This window comes from Carlito syrichta, unplaced genomic scaffold (genome assembly GCF_000164805.1).
Source record: "Carlito syrichta isolate Samal-C Ts95f unplaced genomic scaffold, Tarsius_syrichta-2.0.1 Scaffold315407, whole genome shotgun sequence".
NCBI classification, from domain to species: Eukaryota; Metazoa; Chordata; class Mammalia; order Primates; family Tarsiidae; genus Carlito; species Carlito syrichta.
The window spans coordinates 1,820,291-1,843,273 of record NW_007259503.1 but is presented as its reverse complement, the minus strand read 5'-3'; the positions used below and the strand labels follow the sequence as shown (position 1 = coordinate 1,843,273).

Below are 22,983 nucleotides of genomic sequence, written 5' to 3'. Positions count from 1 at the left end.
GCAGCCTCGCCTGCTGGGCTCCGGCGATCCTTCCGCCTCAGCCTTCCGAGTAGCTGGAATTACGGGCATGCGCCACCACGCCCGGCTGATTTTTTGATTTATTGTATAGATGAGGTCTCGCTGCCCAGGCGGGTCTCGTACCCGCGGGCTCAGTCAATCCACTCACCTCAGCCTCCCAAAGGCGCGGGATTACAGGCTGAGCCATCGAGCCCGGCTTCAACTTTACCTTTATAATAAGAATTATTTCAGGCTTTTATCAGTGTCTTATTTGCATTATATCCCTTAGTTCATGGGATAATGAAATTATTTCTTTATGACCTCTTGAAGAATTTCTGTTTCATTCAGAATGCAGGCCTGCTCCTTTATGTCGTAGCTCACTTCCAAATAATTCACTCCTATTTGAAATGTTACTTTTTTTCTTTAATTAACTCCAGACCATGTGGACCATGATGGCTTCTCTTTATAATTCTGCCAAAGCAAATTTAATTATCAAAATAATATATACTAGGTCATTTTTTTTGTAGTAAAACGGCCCCTGGTTACAACTTGGATATTATACATATCTAATTAAAGTAAAAAGTTCCAGGTAGCATCAGTACACTTCCAAATATATCTCTCTTCTCTTTCTCTTCCATTACTGATGCAATTGGCATGGGTCTATACCCAGCTTCTGGATTGTGTCTGAGATAATGGATGTGTCTGAGATAACGGATAGGTCTATAATCCCCTACCCCAGGAATTCTAACTCTTTCCCTGAGATGGACCACTTTTATGCTTTATGAAGAACTAGAAGGCTTCCATTTTCAAATATCCTTTGAGAATGATTAATCAATCAATATAAATATGTTTCACAATAGCTTCTTCAGTCATTAGGAAGCAAGAAGAGATTGTCTGCAATATTGATTGGGTTTTAGTCAGCATTGAAAATCTGGGATTGTCTCCTTACACTTCTACACTGGCTAGTGTTAAGAGTGGACCTGGGAGATGATAAAGAGTTGATATTTCCCAGAAATTACAGAAACATACATCACATTCTTTATCATTTGCTAAAATACTTTCATATCATTTCTTTAGACTGAAAATCAGAATCTTCCCTCTAGTATAAATATCAAATGGCTAGCTGATATGTATGTTATAGAATGTGTATATGTGTTTAATATTTGAAATGTATATGTGGCAAGCTACTGAAAAATGTAAAATTAAAATGGATTTTTAATCTAAAATCTGTTTCCAATCTATGCTCCATTATTAATATTATTTCCATAAATTATGTTTCTATGTTTAAGTAATAACCCTGGCCACTTGGTGTGCAATTGGAGCCTAATAACTCTCAATCCCCAGAGGTAAATCAACTTTAGATTTACATTGTAGATGGGGAAGTGAGTAGGAGGAGTAGACAGTGGGTAAACTAGCTTTCCCTATAGTCACAGGAGTAGTTCACTAAAAAAATGTTTTTCCTGGTGTAAATTTAGAGTATGCTTTGCCATAACTTGAGACACTGAAACAAGAGAATTGAGTTTTTAAAATATTTGAATTCTTACAGTACCTTTTCTTTAAACTTAAGCTCGGATAATTTTCTTGGAGATTATACATTTTTCAGCATCCTGGCAAGTATAATTCTATGGCAATTCTGAAATTAAATTTCACAAGTATAATGCGTAGGATGAGAAACAGGTCCAGAATACACTCTTTCCTAAGCAACACCACCACAAAGCAAAATAGGGATAACATCTAAGGAAGCTGAGGATCTAAAGGGTAGAACTGTGTTCTCTTCTTAGACTAAACAGAAAAAATTGGAAATAGGAGACAGGACAGAAAAAAGAGATGTGTTTCTGTAATACATATCCCCGGCTGTAACTAGATTGGCTTTAATTTCTGTCCCCTAAACAAATATTGTTTTTGTATTTTTATCTCAGTTTTAAAAATGTGGTTTCCTTTTGAACTTGATTCAACTCATTTAGCCGTAAAGAAAAGGAACTTAGGGGAAAATATTTGGAAATAAATTAGTAGTCTGCAGTTTTGAATTGTTTCTGTCTTGTACTTCCGCAAACAGTCATAAGGAACTCATGCTGTTTTGTAAATTTTACAAATAATCTAAGATAAACATATTTTTCATACAGTTACGGTACTTTTTTTTTATCCAAAGAGACTAAACTTTACCTGAAATTTCTTCCAAGCTGTGAAGCCCTAGTTAGGGATTCTCTTCTAAGTAAGATTTGTGAATCTATCTGTTTTCATTGTAGTGGGACTAATTAGGCTTAATGTGCTATTTTTGTAGCAGTTTTAATCGCAGACAGACTAAATTGTGTATCTTTTATCTAATGTGTCACATATCAAAAACAATCCCACTGTTTTCTGTATCCCACAGATACTTTAACCTTATCAAGAGCCAGATGTCTATGTGCAAATAAATTTAGCACAGGGAACATCATGAATCTCTGCATGAATCCTCCATCGGTCTATCACAACCATCGTGCAGGGTATTTCTTCCTTTAGCTCCCATTTCTTTGGGTTCAACATAAGTCCTGTACCCTGAAACCACACGTGAAAGTGTCCTTTCATTCACATCCCTTTCCCTCTGTAGCAGACACAGTAGCAGAGAAATCTCGTGGTTACAAAAACACAATACTACTACTGTAGTTAAAGTCTACTGTGTTACGTGTTATCTTACAACATGCTGGGGTATCAAGCCTGAAACAACGGCTAACAGATGATAATATTTCTTACCAAAGGCAATCTTATTTTTACCAAATTTTCAAAGCCCCTTAGGATTCATTTTGGCACAACTTAACCTTTCTTGTTTAAAAACAAAAAACTACAAATATGGTAAGTTTCCTACAATCTTGAATAATTATCCAATTTAGTGAGAAATGACCAAGTAAATTCCCCTTTGTGCTTTTTCAAAGTGGCCCTTTAATAACAGGCCTGGTTTCATCATTAGTTTGTGTTTTCTGAATTATTATATATACAGGCTTGAAAGAGTCCTTAAGGAGTTATAGAGCCCACCCTGTCATTCTTGGCAGGACTGTACCTAAACCATCTAAGACAAATTATTGTTTATTCTATTGTTTAATACACCCAAGGGAAGGAGATTCCTTGAACTTCTCCAAAAACACATTTCAGCATCTGACAAACCTTATGGTCAAAGAATTCTAATTTTAATCGGATTAAAATTTGAACTCATGTCCTCTTTTTATGTAGTTGTATGTTGTACAGCTGGCCATTGATTTGGCTTGTTTTTTATTGTGTCACTTATTCCATATGGCCTTTATTCCATAGAAAGTTGACAAGGTACCATGGGAAACCAAAAAGCGCACTAACTGCAAGTCAGAAGGCTCCGAGCTCTGCCATCAATTAGTCATATTATTTTGTACAAACTCCTATTTGTCAGCCATTTTATGTTTTGCACTGTGAAGTGGTACCGAATGAGCGCTATGATCTTCTCCAAGTCTATTTTTTAATTTTGCCTCTGTGACTATGAAATATATTTCTTTTACAAAAATTAACCATAAATATTGAAAGTGTATTTGCTTTTAATTCATTGTTGTTTCCATAATATTTCATGATTTATTACTTTGCAAACCTTAAGCAGTAACGTCTAGTTCTAGAAGTTTCTTAATTGAGCATTTGGTAAGAACTTACAGTTCTAAACATATTTTAATGAAGTTAGTGAGAACTGTTTTTGTTCAACAGGGATACACTAATGAATGATTTATTAATACTTGAGTCTGAACCAAATGATGTATAGAAGGTAGGTTAGAATGATTGTGATCCTACATCTTAAAAGAACCAATAAAATAATTGGTTCAGTATATGTCTTGATGAGTAATGAAGATGAACAGTGTGCTGGCCAGTTTTATCCTGAAAGAAACCCAATCTTTCACTTAGTTCCACCAAATATTATGGGAGAAGAACAGAACGTCTCTGTCCTCATTAGCCAAGCTGTGGAGTTACTGTGTCAAAGTGATGCTATTCCCCCACCTACTCTCACTTGGTTAAAAGATGGTCGCCCTTTGCTGAAGAAACCAGGCCTCAATATCTCTGAAAATGGAAGTGTGTTAAAGGTAAGGGTATAGGTTCATTTATTTTGTCTTATATTATTTATAAGCTAGCTCATGGTTTCAGTATTATTATTAAACTTGGCTGTCTTTTACAAGGGTTGTACTAATTTCCTCTTACAAAATTCTGGGAACCCTTTTATTGATGAGGTTTATAAGGTTTATAATATTTTTAAATTTATGCTTAGTTAGATTTAAATATTTATTGTTTATCCAGATCCAGAAGCCCTCTCAAAAAAATGCTTCCTGGAAAATATAGAAACATTCTAAGGAGTGTCTCATCTTCAGTCATTCAACCAATCAGCAAATATCTATTTTAGGTACTCTGGATAAGGCTGCAAAAAAGTATAGCACATTTCTTTTTTTTTTTTTTTTTTTTTTTGAGTCAGAGTCTCACTCCATTGCCCAGGCTGGAGTGCAGTGGCAAGCTCCCGGACACTTTAGCCTCAACCAGCGGTGCTCAGGCGATCCTTCTTCTCAGCTTTCTGGGTAGCTGGAGCTACAGGCATACGCTACCACGCCTGGCTAATTTTTGATTTATTGTAGCACTGAGGTCTCACCAAATTTCCCAGACTGGTCTCGAACCCGTGGACTCGGGTAATCCTCTGACCTTGGCTTCCCAAAGTGCTGGAATTATAGGCATGAGCCACCGCACCTGGCCTGTAGTATAACACATTTCATGTCTTTGATGCCTTCCAATTTCACATAAATATATTAAAAATTAACTATCAGTTCAACTGGAAGATGTAATAAGTGCTGTAATTCTGAGTCAATTTCCACATGAATAGTACAGACAGTACATTTGGGGGGAGGGATAGCAAAAAGTGGGGCTCTGGTTGCCCAGAATAGTCTCAGAAGATTACATAGTATTTTAAGGGTGGATGAGACAAAGATCTGATTAAGAGAAGCAAGCAGGCTAGTTTGGCCGTAACAGAGAATTTAGCAAAATGAAAATTTGAAAATAAGATTGAAAAGATTGATTTGAGTGAAATAGCTGAAACTGAAAGCTAGCCTAACAAATTAGGATTTGGGAGGCAAAAGACCACTGAATATTTATAAAATCCCCTTAATAACTGAAAAAGTAGAAGACTGGCTAAGTAATTTTCCCAGAGTTACTAAGGACCAGAAATTGGATTAGAACATGGGGAATACAGCTTCTGAACCCCTGCTAGTGACCACCACTTAGCCTAGTGGTAAAGGAAGTTAGTACTGATAAAAGAAGAGCCTTGAGATATAGCTAACAGGCAGTAAGCAGGGCAGTTTTTCCAAAGAGGACAGAAGCATGAGGTGAGTGAGAGTAAGCATGAAGGTATATGCTAGAAGCAAAGGATAGAGATCTTGGGAATGATGATCCTGTATCAATGGGGCTAGGCAAGAGAGGAATACCAGGATCGCTGATGAAAAAAAGTGGAATAAGCCAATTAGCTACATATTTTTTAAAAAGAAAAAGTACTGTCTATGCTCAGAGGCAGCGCCCAGCATTCTAGAAAGCATCTGGTAAAATTTTCAAACCTTAGCTCTGACTGAGTGATAGAGGAGATTATTGTATGAAAGCAAATCTCAGTGAGTGCAGAAGTTTGTTTCTTCAGGTGATGGTGAAGAAAGCCTGGGGTCCATTATCTCCACCATGGAACCAAGCCAGGCGCCATGGAGTGTACAGGTTCCATTGAGGGGGTAGGGAAAAGACCCATAAAATGAAAACTTCTGCAGAACTCAAACCTAATTGGTCAGTTAAAACTATGTTACTCACTACAATTCACACGTCATTTGTATGCATCTTTAACCTAGACCAAGTAATAGAATCTTACTATTTTATTTTGCCTGGCATATACTAGGCAAAATAAATATTAGCCCTTCCTCTCTATTCTAACCTCCTAACTCTTTGTGTGAGATGTGCAAGCCTGTACTTACTAACCTCAAGCACCTGAAACTCAAGATTTGAGTGGGTCTGCCTCTAACTATGTGACTTACAGCAATTTAGATCTCTCAACTGATTTGAGTTTCCTTGTTTGTAAAATGAAGAGGTTGGATTTTTAAGTACCCTTTCAGATCTTATATTCTTTGGTTCTCCACTACATGTGTGCTTTTATCTAATTCCAACTCTATTGCTCGCGTCAATGGATTAGTGTTTATTGAGTTACTGTTGTGTACTCCTGCTATACTAAATACTTTCAACGATCACTCCAACTCCAGTGATTCTCCTTCTTTTGAATGTTTTATAAGTTATTGATTGCAAACTTATTTAGCAGTAAGTCACATACTGTTTGCTCTATCTTTTGTATTAATCCTGTGTTATTGTTTATACCTTATTATTAAACTCATTTTTATGTTTTCATGCTTTATATTCTTAACTAGATTGTAAACTTAAATTCAAAACCATATGTTACATTGTATTTCTTGATATATTCTGCCTGCAGTACCTAGTACAAGGTTCTTAATAACTACTGAATGGGCAATGAATGAATGATCAAATGAATACTTACGTTGCACATAAATACATGAAAAATAATTACCAATATTCAGTCATCAGTCAGGCATCAAACTGGGTACTAGGAGATTGAGGCTAATTGAATATAATACTTGGCTTAAAGAAGCTGACAAACCATCATGTGGGAAAGATATACATAATAAACCAATAATAATAGTGCTATTTTATTAAACACTTTCCTGGATAGATAAGGATTGTATATCTTAAAGCCCTAAATAGCTTTATCAGAAACTGTAAATTTGTTTTTACTATTTTATCTTAATTGTATGTAAAAAGCCTTTCAAGACCTTCAACCACTAATACAAACCAGAATAAAATAAGGTATGACAAAGATAAAAACTGTTAACTCTTGTTAAGTGTTGAATGTGGGTGATGGGCAAATGACCATTCATTTTCTTTTATTTCAACTTTATATATTTGAAACTCTTCAGAATAAAAATGAAAAATAGGAGATAACACTTAGTGTTAACAACAACAAAAAAACTCAGTTGTGAAATAGAAACTTGATTTCGAATCATAATTTTATTTTCAGATTGAAGATGCTCAGGTTCAAGACACTGGTCGCTACACTTGTGAAGCAACAAATGTTGCTGGAAAAACTGAGAAAAACTATAATGTCAACATTTGGGGTAAGTGTAATCAGCTCCTGTAAAGCAAATGATGCAGCCTGTGGGTTTAACCTTTTATTCTTCATGTCACTTCTTGAAATGGCATTCAATCATGTAACTAAAACTGGTACAATAATACAAAGATGGACAATAATTTGTACATTTAGGTGATGCTGAACTGCCTTGAGTATCAGTCATATAATTCATTCAAAAACAACTTTAGTTCGACTTCCTTATAATTATGATATTGAATGATATCCTCACCTGCCTGAGGAACATACCTGTTAACTTCCACAGCCAGGATATTGTAATGGTTGGGCCTTCTCTAGGAACTAGTGGTGGGTTGGTCAGTTCAAAATAAGTCAAAAGGCTAGACTATGTATATAAACCCTGTTATGAAAGAGAGAGAGAGAGGGAGGGAGGGAGGGAAGGAGAGAACACATGCACTGTGTAGTGAGAGATGGGATCACTATGTTTATTAGGGAGAAAAGCTAGTCTTACTTGAAATGTTACTGCTTACTACCAATTCAGTTAATTCTATTGAATAATCACAACTTTTGATTCAGCTATGGTTATCTGCTAAAACTGCTCCCGTTTCCAGCATATTCACCTTTAAAATAAAATATTTCTTTAAATTCATTTAGAACATATTAAGCTGTCTTAACTTAATTGTGTTTGTTTAAGAGCTACTATATTATATATAAGCTCTATATAAGCTATAATAACCTTTTGTCAATTGAATACTTTGATAATTAAATTTCTTATCTGTGAAGATGGGAAATCTGCTATTAGCTGTTTAAGCTATAATAACATAGCTTCTTTTAGTCATTCAAATACTTTGATAATTAAATTTCTATTTGTGAAAATGGGAAGTTTGCTGTTAGCTATTTATTCTACAGCTTACAGGTGACTTTTAATATGATGTTATGTCACCCTCATATACTTATTTTTCCTTATGCCATTTGAGTAGAAACCTTTTTTCTTGCATTTGAACTGTTAGGAAAATTTTGTATATAAAATAAGTGTAAAAATAATATTTTTCTTTTTTTTCAGTACCCCCAAATATTTATGGTTCTGATGAACTTGCTCAACTTACAGTCATTGAAGGGAATCTCATTAGTCTATTGTGTGAGTCAAGTGGTATTCCACCACCAAATCTCATTTGGAAGAAGAAAGGTCAGTTTTCATCTTTTAAATTTATTAAAATATATATATATATATATATATATATATATATATATATATAAAATGATTATGTATTTTGTTTGAAAATATGTCAGTTTATAAACAAATATTCCTGGAGTGTGTATACTAAATGCTGGACAGCAAAATTGCTTTGTATTACATGTGTAACACGTAATTCTTCTACACTATCCAGCTGAAAATCTTCATTTTTGATACTATTAACTGCTCCCCAGAAAAAGTAAGTTTTCTGCATTAATTGATTGTTTTTAAATCAAGTGTATCATAGGGCAACTATAATCATCAAGAATCCATCATTCAATAACTAAACTTTTTCTTTAAGATAAAATTTAAAAACTGTTTTCTAAAGCAATGTTTTTCTGTATTTTTGACAGTTTTGCAATGTATATTAAAATTGAATTCTTCAATTGAACAGATTTTCAATTTATTTGTCAACAACTATTTATTTGTGCCCACTACGTATCAGACAGATCATCTCAATTTTCAGTTCATCTAAATTTTAACCCTTCCTCCCTTTGCACCCTAAGGCAGGATTATTTTACAAGATCATTTCCATTTTTGTTATTGAACTGGAAGTAAATAAGTAAATATAAATACTTATTAGAGTATGCATATAAAATGCTTTATTTTATTTTATTTCTGCCTCATATTCTGCCTTTTTTTTGGCAGGCTTTCCAGTACTGGCTGATTCTGTGGGTCGAGTTAGAATTTTATCTGGAGGCAGGCAGTTACAAATTTCGATTGCTGAAAAATCTGATGCAGGTCTCTATACATGTGTGGCATCAAATGTTGCTGGAACCACAAAGAAAGACTACAGTCTACAAGTTTACAGTAAGTTATTGATTATCCAGGTTTTGACACAATTTTTAGAACAATCTTTTCATCCTTCTCTTCTACTTTTTTTCCATGTCATTAATATTCATTCAAAGTAGTATGGTTATAATATAACTATCATATGACCCACTAATTTAAATTGTGCTGACGTAACCAGAGAGCAGTTACTTTTTTCTAGCCATTATTTATTTAGCAATACAGCAAACCACTCTGTACCAGCTTACCAATGGCAGACAAATCAATGTGGCTGTAGTTTGTTGGGGGAGGAGAATAGTGGACATGTGGTGGGAGAAAGGGTAGCGTTGCACCATAGGGTATATTTACAACATGTAAAAACATTGTATTTTAAAGAATATTTAACTTGTATAAGATCAAGTGCCTAAAATGTTCACATTACTTCAATTAGTCTTTACGTGAACTGTTATATTATAAGACACAAGTATTGTCTCACTTTTGAACATGTGGAAATTTGAGCTCAAAGAGGTTTCCATCTGGTTAAGGATGTGGCTTGTAGAACTTGCACTAGAACACAGGATTACTCACACTGGTCCATTTTTTTTCCCACACAAATATGTATTAGAATTGTTCACATTTTTGTTCTTAGAATCAGTATCTATTAGCTGAATTCAGCTGCAATGAACAATAAACTGGCTATCAGTGATTTAAACAAGTAGAGGTTTATATTCTAACATAATGAAATGCCTGAAGTTTGAAATTAGTCCCTGGGTTGGTCAGCAACTTAATTATATCGACAGAGGCTCTGGGATTCTCCTGGTCTTTCTTTGTGGTCTCAAGATGGTTGCTGCAGCTGTAGTATAAAGTTCACACTGAAGGCAAGAAGGAGGGAAAGTGGTGAATTCTTTCCCTTTTACCAAGAGAGCAAAAAGTTTTCCCCAGCAGACCACTGTTTGGATTTTATAGGCCTAAATTTATTCATGTGGTCACCTCAGTTTTCAAAGAAGACTGAGAAACAGTTTTAGCTTTTTCAGTTTCCGTAGTAGAAGGTAGGAGAAAGAAAGGAGTTGGTAACAGACATTGAGTTGTAAGCTAGACTCCTATATCCATTTCAAAATTAGTACTAGGAAGACTTATGTAAAGCAGAGCTAGAAGTGTTAAGTTCAAACATTTGCACAACTTTTCAAAAGCAGGAAGTTAGCACACACAGCATTATTTTCTTCTTACTGTGTTGATAGCTTTATTTTAGGTATGAATCCACCTAGAAACATTGGAGTAGAAACTCCACCTCTTCATACACTAACGCCATGTCTGTTAGCCCATATCTGTTAGTTAGAGTCTTTTCTTGGTAGTTAATATTTTAACATAAAAAAGTATTTAATTTTGGCTGATGAATATTCTTATGTAAGACTCAGAACAAACATCTTTTTGGTTCTTTTTTAATTTTGTTTCTTTTTATCTTTTCCTTCCAGTTCGACCAACGATAACCAACAGTGGCAGCCAACCTACTGAAATTATTGTGACTCGAGGGAAGAGTATTTCCTTGGAGTGTGAGGTGCAGGGTATTCCTCAACCAACAGTCACCTGGATGAGAGATGGACGCCCCTTGGCCAAGGCAAGGGGAGTAGAAATATTTGATGAAGGTCGTATTCTTCAGCTGAAGAACATTCACGTATCTGACACTGGCCGCTATGTGTGTGTTGCTATGAATGTAGCAGGAATGTCGGACAGAAAATATGACTTAAGTGTACATGGTAAGCAGAAAGAGACTCAATAGAGCTCTCTAGTATACACTGATACAATCTAATAGTGTACTCTAGGAGTATAATCTTGGATAGGAGATGAAGGCCTCGAGTATTAAAAGTCATTTATTTATAGATAAATATATATATATAACTCATTTATTTAAAAGTTATATATGTATACACACACATATAAAATACATTCCTTTCCATTTCCTGTTTTTGATTTTGTCTTACAGTTCCTCCAAGCATCATAGGAAACCATGGGGCACCTGAAAATATCAGTGTAGTGGAGAAGAACTCCGTGTCCCTAACTTGTGAAGCTTCAGGAATTCCCCTACCTTCAATAACCTGGCTTAAAGATGGGTGGCCCGTCAGCCTTAGCAATTCTGTGAGGATTCTTTCAGGTACTAGAAATTCTAGGAGCCTGATAATCTTGTTAACTTTATATGGCCACATTTTCTTCTTAATAGGCTTAAAATCTCTCCATGTTCTTATTGTTGCTGTTGTGTTTAACCTAGCTGCTTACTATTATACTCATAATTCGTATAAAGAAAAAATATCTAGGAAAACATAGGAAGCTATATGAAAATGGGAAAAATCTCTACATATCTCTAGACCCTTTAAAAAATAAATCTTGGCATCTACCTATTATTTAAATCATGGGATATCGAGGCATTCATGCTACAATGAATACCTGCCAGTTTGAAAAGTGAAGAATTAAAGGAAATGTTGAAATTGTATTCAGGGGTTGTAGTGAATCATGCTATATAACATATCCTGTAACTAACTGCTTCAACTTATTTTTATATTTCTAAAATGGGATCTTTTCTTATGAGCTAAAACCTTATTTTAAAAGAGATATTCAGCTTATTCCTTGTATAGTTATGTAGAAAAACCTGAATAGCTTGTCATTTGTGGATCAATAGAATTGTGGTGAGGTTTCTTGAGGCATGCCACAGGAATCTGTACTTGGCCCATTTTAGTACTGACTTGGATACAGGCTAAGAAGATAATCTTGCCAGGTTTGTGGTTAGTAAAAAGCTTGGATACTTCAAAAATGCCTAATATGTTGAATGAAAGTATCCAAATTCAAACACACCTTAAGTTGGAACTTTGGAGTTAACAAGATGAACAAGATGAAAGTTAAATAAGGCTTGTGATGGCCTTTTATCTAGGTTTGTGCTAGTTCATAATCACCCTACACTTCAAGTCAAAACCAATAATGAAATTATGGTGTGGCATAACCTTAGAATTTTTAGTAAGAAAAAAATCCTAGATTGTGTTAATTACTCAGTATGCATTGATAGTATAATATGATTATCAAGAAAATAAATGCAATATTTTTCCATGTTAATAAACTATATTTTCTCTAATAAGAAAAGTTAGAGATCAATTGTACCCTAGATTTAGCTAATCTTAGGAAGACTAGAAGAAAGATTCATTGATAATATTTTCTAAAGAAAATAACCAAGAAGGCAAATAATTGCAAAAATAATTAATATGTCTCATTGTATTTAACCTAGCAAAATAAGCCTTGTGATTTATTTGGTATATAATGCAAATTAAATTTAACTATTTGAAGAGCCATGGTATAGAAAGGATTAGGTTGGTGTTGTCTAGTTCCAGAGGTTAAAAGTAATGACAGTGTTTGGAAGATTTTAGGGTCAGATTTGGGTCTGAATATAAGCAACTTACCAAAAAAAAATTAGCTTGATTAAAGTCAAGATGAACTACTTTAAGTGGTAGTAAGCGCTCTGGCCCTAAATCAGTTCAAGGTTTAAGTTACCACTGTTGAAGGCATTTTCAGAAAAGATTTCTTTCCTAGGGTTGGCTTCTTGTTCTATAAATGATAGAATCTTGAAGAAGAATGCACATTGCTATTAGCCACATTTATTGCCTAGCATGGTATATTTATGATCTAAGGCTAGTCACTTTACTAACTTCAGCTGCATCACTTATCAAGAGAAGATGTTAATAGTATTTGCCTCAGAGTTTTTGTAAAGATGAAATGAGTTCATGTGTCTAAAGCAGTCAACACAGTACTTGCTGCTATGGTAAGGATTCAATACCTGTTTGTAGTTATTGCCATAGACAGTCTGATGAAGAGTTTGTGGTGTCCCTGTCCTGGAAAACTTTTCTGTGACCTTACTTTGCATTTTCACAGGACTCTAAATCTAGGAAGTGCATAGCAATGACAAAGATTTTATTAAAATTTGGTTACCAAAAACCTGAACACATCTTCTTGGCTTAAAGTTATACTCATATTTTTGGCTTTTTAAAAAATGTCCAATTGCTGAGTAAGTAAGAACTCTTATTAAATATAGTAACTGCATCAGAGCTCCTGGAAATGAAAAAAGCAAGATAAAATGATATACTCTGGCTTGTTACAGATTTACAAGATTAGTGTTTGGTTTTATTTAGCTTTGTTTTGCTTGACTAGCAGCTGGAGATCCCTGAGTGAACACATTAAAAATATTTTACCTTGTGGTGCTGCCAAAAGAGTCATTCAGTTTTACGATCCGAGCATGTGTCTTGTGCAATAGATAAATGAGAATCAAATGAATGGCTTATGACTTGCTTGGTCCTTGATCTCCTACACGCTTCTGTTTCACTAAGGCTAGTCCTCCTGAGACTTTACAGCTTTTCTGAAAGCAGTCCTTTGGTGAAGACTCTATCATTGTTCTGAAGTGATCTGCCAAGAACAGATAACTGCTATAAAAACTTAATAAGTACAAGAAACATTTCCATATAAGTATAGCTTACTGTCAGACCCATTTTTGTTTTTCACTGGATTAAGTGAGAGGACCAGGGAACAAAGAGAAAAGAAAGGTCATAAGACTTATGAGGTTGAAGTTTATAAAATCAGCAATGATTCATAAAGGTTTTCTTGCTTTAATATCTCTCAACTAGACTCATACTGGTCTCACTAATCTGAAGTAGTAGTGAATGCTTGACTTCTTTCCTAATTGACACAAGGTTTTTTGTTGTTGTTGTTTTTAGCATGTTTAGATAATTTCTGTATTCACCTTTGTTTACTTAAATTCAGTTGGGGAAACAAGATTGGATTCAGGTAATTTGCTTTGTCTAAATAGGTTACTATTAAGTTTACTTTTTAGTGGGTTGAGGGTGGGAATGCTGCTAATAGAAAACGTCCCGTGTCAGCTAGTTGTGTTTAAACAAACAAAAAACAGATGGCGACCTCTGGTAAACCAGATCCAGGTGAATATGTACATGAACATTTCATGTTTAACTATTACATTTTCTTAGTTCAAATTCAGGATGCTAAGCAAAAAATATATCAGATGCTAGAAAATTGTTACAAAATCTAAGAAATTACTTACGCTGTTTTCTTTGACTTTACTCCTCAAATGGTTTCCAGAACTCTATTCTCAGTGTGACTCTTAGTTCTCTGCGGGTTTTGTTTCATCTCATTTGCTGGCTCCTCTACCTTTATCTTTATGTAGAGTTTCTCTCCAAATTACAGCCCTCAGGATATTAGAGATTCACTCAGTCTACATGCACTTCTTGGATGAAGAATATTTCTTATAACGAAATGCTACATAGAAATTCAAAATGTAAAACGAGACAATGGCAGCATGCATGAAGTGACCCCATAACCTTTGATATAAATAGTTCTAGGATTCCATGAAACTCAGTTGAAAGCTACTAGTCAGTCTTCATGGTTTCATCTATCCCCTTTGAATTGATGTCACCCAAATCTGGGTTGCAGGTCTAGTACTCTCTCTGACATTCCCGATTTATATTTCAATGGCAGATTGGAAATCTTAAACCTCTTATCACAGTTGTCTTTCTAAAGCACAAATGAATCATGACCTTTTTTGTTAGTCTGTACACTTTCAGAGACTTTAGAAAACACAATGGAGTCTAAATTCTTTAGCATAGCATTGAAGGACCCACTGAATGTGGTCATATTCCCTCTAACCTTGTCTCTTACTTTCCCTTTTATCTCCTCATTCATATTCTACTCACAATAGCATCTCTCAGCTCGTGTACTTAAATATGCTTACCTTTTGAGATTATGGTCGAACATCACTTTCTCTGTGAAACTGCATTTCTTGCCTGTTGCTACCTAGTATTATATTTATTCTTTTATACATTGAACCAGAAAATCCCTCTGAATTATCTATTGTTTTCTACAGGTTTAAAACATTTGATTTGTTTAAAGCTTAACGTATTCATTTTAAAGACCCCTGAGGCATATTGATTAAAACTTTACCTAAATCGAGCATCACTTGGGCAACTTACATAGTTTCAGTTTTCTTTTTAAGTCATCTGATGATTTTCTTCTCCAGGAGGCAGGATGCTACGGCTGATGCAGACCAGAATGGAAGATGCTGGCCAATATGCTTGCGTCGTCAGAAATACTGCTGGTGAAGAAAGAAAAATCTTTAGACTTTCAGTATTAGGTACTTATATAACTTGCAATATCTAGAAAAAAATCTAATTTGCTTAAATACATTCTGGAAACAAAGGTAAAACAGCTTGGTGTTGTCATACCTATATGTGTTCACAATTGTTCCACTATATTCTGAGATGTTGAATAAATTGTTTAATGGGAGTGCATATTAGCATTATAGTCAGAGAAATAAATGTCTAATAAATGTTCTTACTTATTGATTTATTAACACAGTTTAACCAGAATTTATGATTTACTTTATACCAAAATTCATTAAACTTGACTCTATGTCATGTATCTTTATATCTTAAAACTAGAATTGATCAAAATATTATTATGACATTCTAGTAATCATATAATGAATCAGAATTTGGGGATTTGTTTTGAAGGTTATACCTTAATAAAAATGTGAATATAGTTGACTTATAAAATAGCAGCCCTGCTGGTAAAGTTGTTACTTATTTTTGTTTTGTTTTGTTTTTTAGTACCACCTCATATTGTGGGCGAACATACATTGGAAGATGTGAAGGTAAAAGAGAAAGAGAGTGTTACACTGACTTGTGAAGCGACAGGTAAGGGGCTCAGCTCTCTTACTTCTTGGACTCCCCCCACTCATGATAGTCATTACATCCATTACTTGTCTTAATTCATTGAGAGAAATGCTATGTAGGCATTTGACATTGAATTCTGGTCTAGGTTTGCTGTTTAAATATGTAGGTGGAAACCACATCTCAGAATCTGCAGAAACATAAAAGGAGATACCCACAGGAAGAGAGAAAGGATAGGAGGGAAAGGAGGGAGGGTAGGAGGGAGGGGGGAAGGGACAACGGGAGGGGTCTTTTCTTTCATTCCCATATTCTTTTTTTAAAATTTGTATTATAAAGATGTGGGATACAGTTCTGGGTTAGGTATACAAACATTGATCATGTAGGTACCCTTGTTAATGAGGTATGCTCCTCCCTCCCCTAGCAGTTTCCCTCAACTGCCAATCCCACCCCCCCAGCAGTTTCCCATTACTGCCAATCGCTTTCTTATAGCATTATAATTGTTCAAGGTCCTCTTATGAGTGAGAACATATGGAACTCTGTTCTTTGTTTCTATGATAAATCACTGAGTATGATCGACTCTAAATCCATCCAGGTTGCTGCAAAGTCCATATATTTGTAGTTCTTTATGGCTGCATTATATTCCATTGTGTATATGTACCACATTTTTTTAATCCAGTCCAGCTTCGATGGGCAACATGGTTGCTTCCATGTTTTTGCTCTTGTGAATAGAGCCACAATAAATATGCGTATGCAGGTATCTTCTTTGTAGAATAATTTGAGTTCCTCCGGGATATTCCCAATAGGAGGATTGCTGGGTCATGTTGAAGGTCAATTTCTAGTTCTTTCAGAAATCTCCAGACTGTTTTCCAGAGAGACTGTACAAGTTTGCATTCCCACCAGCAGTGTAGAACCATTCCTTTTGGTTCAGTGTAGAACCATCCTCGCCAGCATCTGTTGTTGTTTGTTTTATTAATCATGGTCATTCTTACAGGGGTTAGGTGGTATCTCAATGTGGTTTTGATTTGCGTTTCTCTGATGATGAGTGAAGCTGAGCACTTTTTCATGTGTCTGTTTGCTGCCCGTATGTCTTCTTTTGAGAAGTGTCTATTCATGTCTTTTGCCCACTTTTTAAAGGGGCTGTTTGTTTTTTTCCTTTTGGTGTGTTTGAGTTCCTTGTAGATCCTAGATGTTAGGCCTTTGTCAGATATACAGTTGGCAAATATTTTTTCCCATTCTGTGGGCTGTCCCCTGCTCTCTTGATGGTTTCTTTTGCTTTGCAGAAGCTCGTTAATTTGATAAGGTCCCACTTATCTATCGTATTTCTTAAGGTATTGGCCTTTAGGTTTCTGAGTAGGAATTGGTTTCCAGTTGCAATTTCCATAAGGATGTCTCCTGCGTATTGTTGTAGTTTGAGGTTTTACATTTAGATCTTTGATCCATTTGGCGTTAATTTTTGTGTGTGGTGATAGGTAGGGGTCCTGTTTCAGTCTTCTGCATGTGGTCAGCCAGTTTTCCCAGCACCCTTTGTGGAATAGGTTGACCCCCTTCTTGACTTGCCCCACTTTCAGTCTCTGTAATAGTGAACCGTTGACTTCATTCTCCCTGGCGGAAACTGGTAAATTAATATCACCACTGGCAGGCAAAATCCAAACAGGGATTGCTGTACTTAAGAGCTATAACTATAGCCAGAAGATGCCAGTGAACAAGAAATAGTTCCACCAAGAAGCAAGTGAGAAAAAACAAGACGGTGAAGACAGTGGCTGTAAATTATGATACAGCATCATGGAAATGATACTTTCTGCACAGGCTCCAGTGTCACTGTAGCTTCTGGTGGTGGAGAACCAAGTAGGAATGACTAGCAGGTTGATGCCTTTTGTGGCATTGTTTCCAGGACCAGCATGCGGCTTAAATAAGATGGTGACATATGTTTGAAGGCTGAAGCAGTAATTCTGAAGGAGAGAGCACAGGCAAAGCTTCTCTTCATTAACAGCCATTGTATTACATTCTGGAGTAGGGTAGGTATTTATTTATTCAGCAGACAGGGCAAACAGCAGATGTGAATTGGCGAATAAGGCTATGTTTTGTGACTAGTTAAGGGCTGAACTGAAGATACACTAGAGTAACTGTTTATTTTCTTATTCAAACAAGAGACCTGACTTTTCACCTCCAGTGTTTCTAGGCCTTCATATTCATCAGCTGAGCTTGCTGGAGAAGTTTTCCAAAGGATCTTTCCTTGCTTTCTAGTTACCTGTGAGTGACTCTATACAGTATGAGGCACATTAGCTGCTATTGTAATCCTGAGACAAGCAGGAGGGCGTTGACTGAGAAAGGGCAGGACAGGACTCTGAAGAGAGAACACGCTCTCTTGATAGAGATGCAGGTCTTAGGCGTTTGTCAAAACCTTGTGTTTCAGGAACAGAAAATCAAGTGCCACATGTTGTAACTTATAAATGGGAGTTCAACTAAGAAATCGCAAAGGCAAGTAGAATGATATAGCGGACATTAAAGACTCAAAAGGTGGAGAGGGCATAGGAATGAAACATCACCTACTGGGTAAAGTCTACACAGGTGTACTGGAGGATACACTTAAAACCCAGACTTTTTTAACCCAATAGAATGCATTCCTGTAAGCAAAAATTATTTGTACCTTCTGAAGCCATTAAAAAGTTTTTTTTAACAATATGTTTAAGATCTGTATAGTTTATTTTATGTATATTATACTTTAATCTTAAAGTAACTAAATATTCTTCCATGTGAAGACACCAAAGGTGGAATTAGAGAACTGTTTGAATATGTTTACTAAAAGATAAATTACTATTATTATTATCAAAATCATGGAAATGAGAAATGTACTAAAATCATAGGACCGATTAGTATGATAAATTAATTGCATTCCCAAAAAGTACACAGAATTTCTTAAGGCCTGCTGTGATTGCCCCTGTGTTTCTGTAATGAGTTTTTTTTCCCAAGGATTGTACACTCTTCTTCATAGCTATCATGATTCCCAGATCCTAATGAGAATTAGGCAGCATAGAATTTGTAAAATTATTTTTTAAATCTTGCATATAAAACCTAAGGATGGATTATCGAATATGTAAAAGTTATAATTTTAAATTGGCAAATTAAAATAATGATGTCCAAGTTAAAAAAATTATTCTGCTTCTATTTATATGTAGGCTTTTCCTGTCCTACCTCCTTTTAGTTTCTCTTTCCTTCCCTGTGTTTGTGCCTTCCTTTCCTTTTTTCTTAAATTTCATTTCAAAGCAATAGGTGGGAGTTTTGGTGGAAGAATGGCATTATTGCAAAGCAGGGATTATCCAACAACAAAATTGTCACCTTCATATTACAAAGATGATAGAAACTAGGAAACATAAAAGCTCTAAAACCAATTTCACCATCTTTACCAGTGAATTGGCTTGTTAGTGTAATCAAAATAAACAAACCTGTAAAAGGATATTTTCAAGCCTGTCTTTTATTGTAAATGACCTTGCAGTTGTAAAGAAACAATGAGAGTAGCCCATAACATTTTATGGAAAACCAGTGTTTTACAGAAGATTCAATGAGTTTCTCCTTTCACTGTTTACCTGCCTTATGTAAACAATAAATTTAAGTAAGCAAGGAAATGTTTCTATTTTAAGAAAGGTAGATATATAGAGTGTGACGTGTATTATTACTTAGCCTGTTAATTTGTTTCAAAAAACAATGTAGTAATTAACAAATGTTGCCTAGGTTTTATAGGGTCCTCCCCTTAAGCTGTCCAGTTTTATTATCTGAGTCCTCTTTCCTAACATGACTTACTTTTATGATTTTAAAATTTCAAAAAATTATTTGAACAACTTAAAACTTAATATTTAACGCATATAATTTTAAAACCAATATTAAAACTTTTTTATAGGCTATAAATATTAAAGGAATAATTAATATGTTTATATTTAGCTATCTTCCTATCTATCTAAGCGAAAATCCTGGTATAAACTGAAAGTATCTGTTTGTTGAATTGTTTAATGAAAGATTTTACTCGTTTACAGCTTTTTTCAAAAATATAAAATCTTCCTTAAAATTATAATATGAATACACAGGTATTTATGAATAATGCTTTTAATAAAAATGCATGCTGAATCCATTTTAAACTGTACTGCACTATGAAAATACTTAATTGTAATCATTTAAAGTATGGTATAAATTTAGTTAAACACAAAGGTCAATTTAGAATCATGTCATTTATGTGTGAAAACTAACACATTTGAAATGATTTGTAATCTATGTATGGTTTTAAAGTCACAGCATGATCATTATTATTATAAAATAGAATGCAAATTTATTTTTAAATGAATGGTCACTGCATTGTTTTAGAAGTGGATGTATAAGAAGGCAAATGAGTGAAAAACTCCTTTCAACGTTTGTCAATTGTAGATGTGAGTATTAGCCAACCCTCAGAAACAACTTCTTCTTACAGGGAGTCCAGTGCCAGAAATCACGTGGCACAAAGATGGGCAGCTCCTCCAAGAAGATGAAGTCCATTACATTATGTCTGGTGGTCGTTTTCTTCAAATTACTGATGCCCAAGTGTCACACACCGGAAGATACACATGTTTGGCTTCTAATACAGCTGGTGACAAGAGCAAAAGTTTCAGTCTCAATGTGTTTGGTAGGTATAAGCTTTGCTTCAAATCTTGAAGAACCAGACATGCTTATAGGCTAAATTCTCTTTCTTTTCTCTTTTTATTTAATGTTTCTATTGTAGAATTTCATCATGTAGAATTTCATCAGTGCTTGTTTACATTTGCTATTTTTCCACTCTTATTTAATCCATAAATTCATTCATTACATATGGAATACCTACTATGTTCCAGGCACAGTGTTTTGTGCTAGGGATACAAGCACAATTATGAACAAGAAAAACATTAAAAAGCAGTAGGAAAAGGAAAAAATATGTTGGTTAAAAAGAAGCAGGTAAACAATGAATGAGTCTCAACCTGAGATACAGTATTCTTTCTTTGTGAAACTCTGCTGTTATTGGAAATTTTTCATATTGTCCTAGGCTTTGTGGACTAGGAGTGATGAAATAAATGTATATATTAGTACATTCAGTTCTTGTGGCAGCAAAGTTATACTTATGTCTCAGGAAAGACATTAAAATAGGGTCTCAATTTCTGCTGTTTTTGAAATTTAAAATGCACCACCTAAATGTATTGCATTTGATTACTAACATCAAAATAATTCTACTAAAATCAATTAATTTACATGTGAGTATGTGAATTTGTGTAGGGTTTGTTTTTTTGGTCTGTTTCCATAGTTATTTGGAGAGTTTCTATACTATTTCATACATTCTGTACTATATAGATACTCTAATACCTCTCGTATAGAACACAGTCTTCAGGGATCTTACAGTCTAGTTGAGTGGAAGTTATATATGCAATAAATGATAAATAAAAATACTAGATTATGTATAAGTACGTGTCAAATGAATAGTGTATGTGTGTGTATGTGTGTGTGTGTGTGTGTGTGTGTGTGTGTGTGTGTGTGTGTGTACACAATATACATGATTGTACAAAACTATAAATTCCCCAGGGCAGAAGCCCTTTTTGTCTTATAAAGGGTTTATCCCCAGCATCTAATACAGCATTTCATAATAGCATACATGGGTGAATATGAATGATAGTCTATGAGCCAATTGTCTCCTAATACACCTGTGTTTTCTGCACATCCAGTCAGTATATAAAAGGCAAATGTGGGTGAGGTGTAGTAGCTCAAGCCTGTAATCCCAGCACTTTGGGAGGCTGAGGCAAGAGGATTCCATGAGCTCAGGGGTTTGAGACCAGCCTGGGCAACTTGGTGAGACTTCGTCTCTATAGTAAATAAATAATTTTTAAAAAATTATCCCTACATGGTAGCATGCACCTATAGTTCCAGCTTCTTGGAAGGCTGAGGTGGAAGGATCTCCTGAGCCCAGCAGATCAAGGCTGCAGTGACTGTAAGCAGGCCATTGCCTGGGTGACAGAGTGAGACTCCAACTCAAAAACAAAACAAAACAAAAATACAATCAAATAAAAGGCAAATCCTCTCCTCTCCTGCAGCTCATCACTCCTCTTAGAGCTCTAAATTCCTTGTGTCTTACTCCTCCACTGCTGATTCATCTCCCAACACTGACCCATCTCCAAATTCTGTCCTATGTCCTCTCTGCAAACTTGATTAAAAACTCTTTCTAACTCCTGGCTGTAATTGAAATTTGACCCTCCTGGAGCTATCAGCTCTACTGAGACCATCTCCAGTGGAGATCACTTATTTTTTTCTTTAGGTGTACTAAAGTCATGCCACTTAACTATACCACTTTCCTCCAACACCTCCCTTTTCTGGTCACTTATCTATCTCTATGTCACTCTCCCTCATTCATTGAAGAATGTGGGATCCAAATCAAAGCCTTCTTTACCACTAGCTTTAAAGTTGGGGCTGTTTAAGTGTGTACATTTGCGACTATCAGTCTACCTAGTCATAAACTCAGGAACTTTACCCTCTCTTTTCCAAAGGATGAATTATCCTTCTTGTTCATAATTACTGCTTGTACTTACACCCTTGACCCTGTATGTTTCCACTGTCTGCTTTACTTTGCAGCTTTGCTGTCTCTACCACATTGTATTTTAATGGTAAACAGTAGGCTGTTCTTATTCTACAAAGAGAGAGAGAGAGTGATCCCTCAAAAAGTATACAGGTGTACCCCTATACTTCTTGTCCCACTGAAAACAGACGTCTGTCCACACCATTCTTGACACTACTCTGGCAAGAACTACCCTGTTGCTAGGTCAAGCAAACAATTTTCAGTCTTGATCTTAATGTTTCACTATTGATCTCTTTTCTTTGGCAATGTTATTTCTCAGTTAGACTTGTCCACCCTCGTTGCTCTTTTTCTCTCTCTTTTATGGACTTTTTCTTGATCCCTCTCTTAAACAGTAGGTTTCCTAGTATTCTGCCCTTACTTCACGGCTCCTGTTACTCTAGATATTCTCTTCACATAGTGCAATTTATTCCCAGATGTTTAATTTTTATCTCCTACAGACAAGAGTCTTTAAAAATCCATACCTGCAACCCAGATCTTCTCTTGCAGAGTTCAAGTTCCTATATAGAATTGC

At 35.2% G+C, this 22,983-nt stretch overlaps 1 protein-coding gene across 1 annotated transcript in view; it reads left to right on the top strand.

The window, feature by feature from the left end:
• The window catches only part of HMCN1 (hemicentin 1), a 467,592-nt gene that overhangs the window by 322,819 nt on the left and 121,790 nt on the right, over window positions 1–22,983 (top strand). The window contains exons 41-49 of the mRNA XM_008072785.1: window positions 3,889–4,064; window positions 7,079–7,175; window positions 8,208–8,330; window positions 9,027–9,188; window positions 10,619–10,900; window positions 11,128–11,295; window positions 15,205–15,318; window positions 15,794–15,880; window positions 20,313–20,504. Coding sequence (XP_008070976.1) covers window positions 3,889–4,064; window positions 7,079–7,175; window positions 8,208–8,330; window positions 9,027–9,188; window positions 10,619–10,900; window positions 11,128–11,295; window positions 15,205–15,318; window positions 15,794–15,880; window positions 20,313–20,504 — 1,401 coding nt within the window. The remainder of the gene's footprint in view (window positions 1–3,888; window positions 4,065–7,078; window positions 7,176–8,207; window positions 8,331–9,026; window positions 9,189–10,618; window positions 10,901–11,127; window positions 11,296–15,204; window positions 15,319–15,793; window positions 15,881–20,312; window positions 20,505–22,983) is intronic.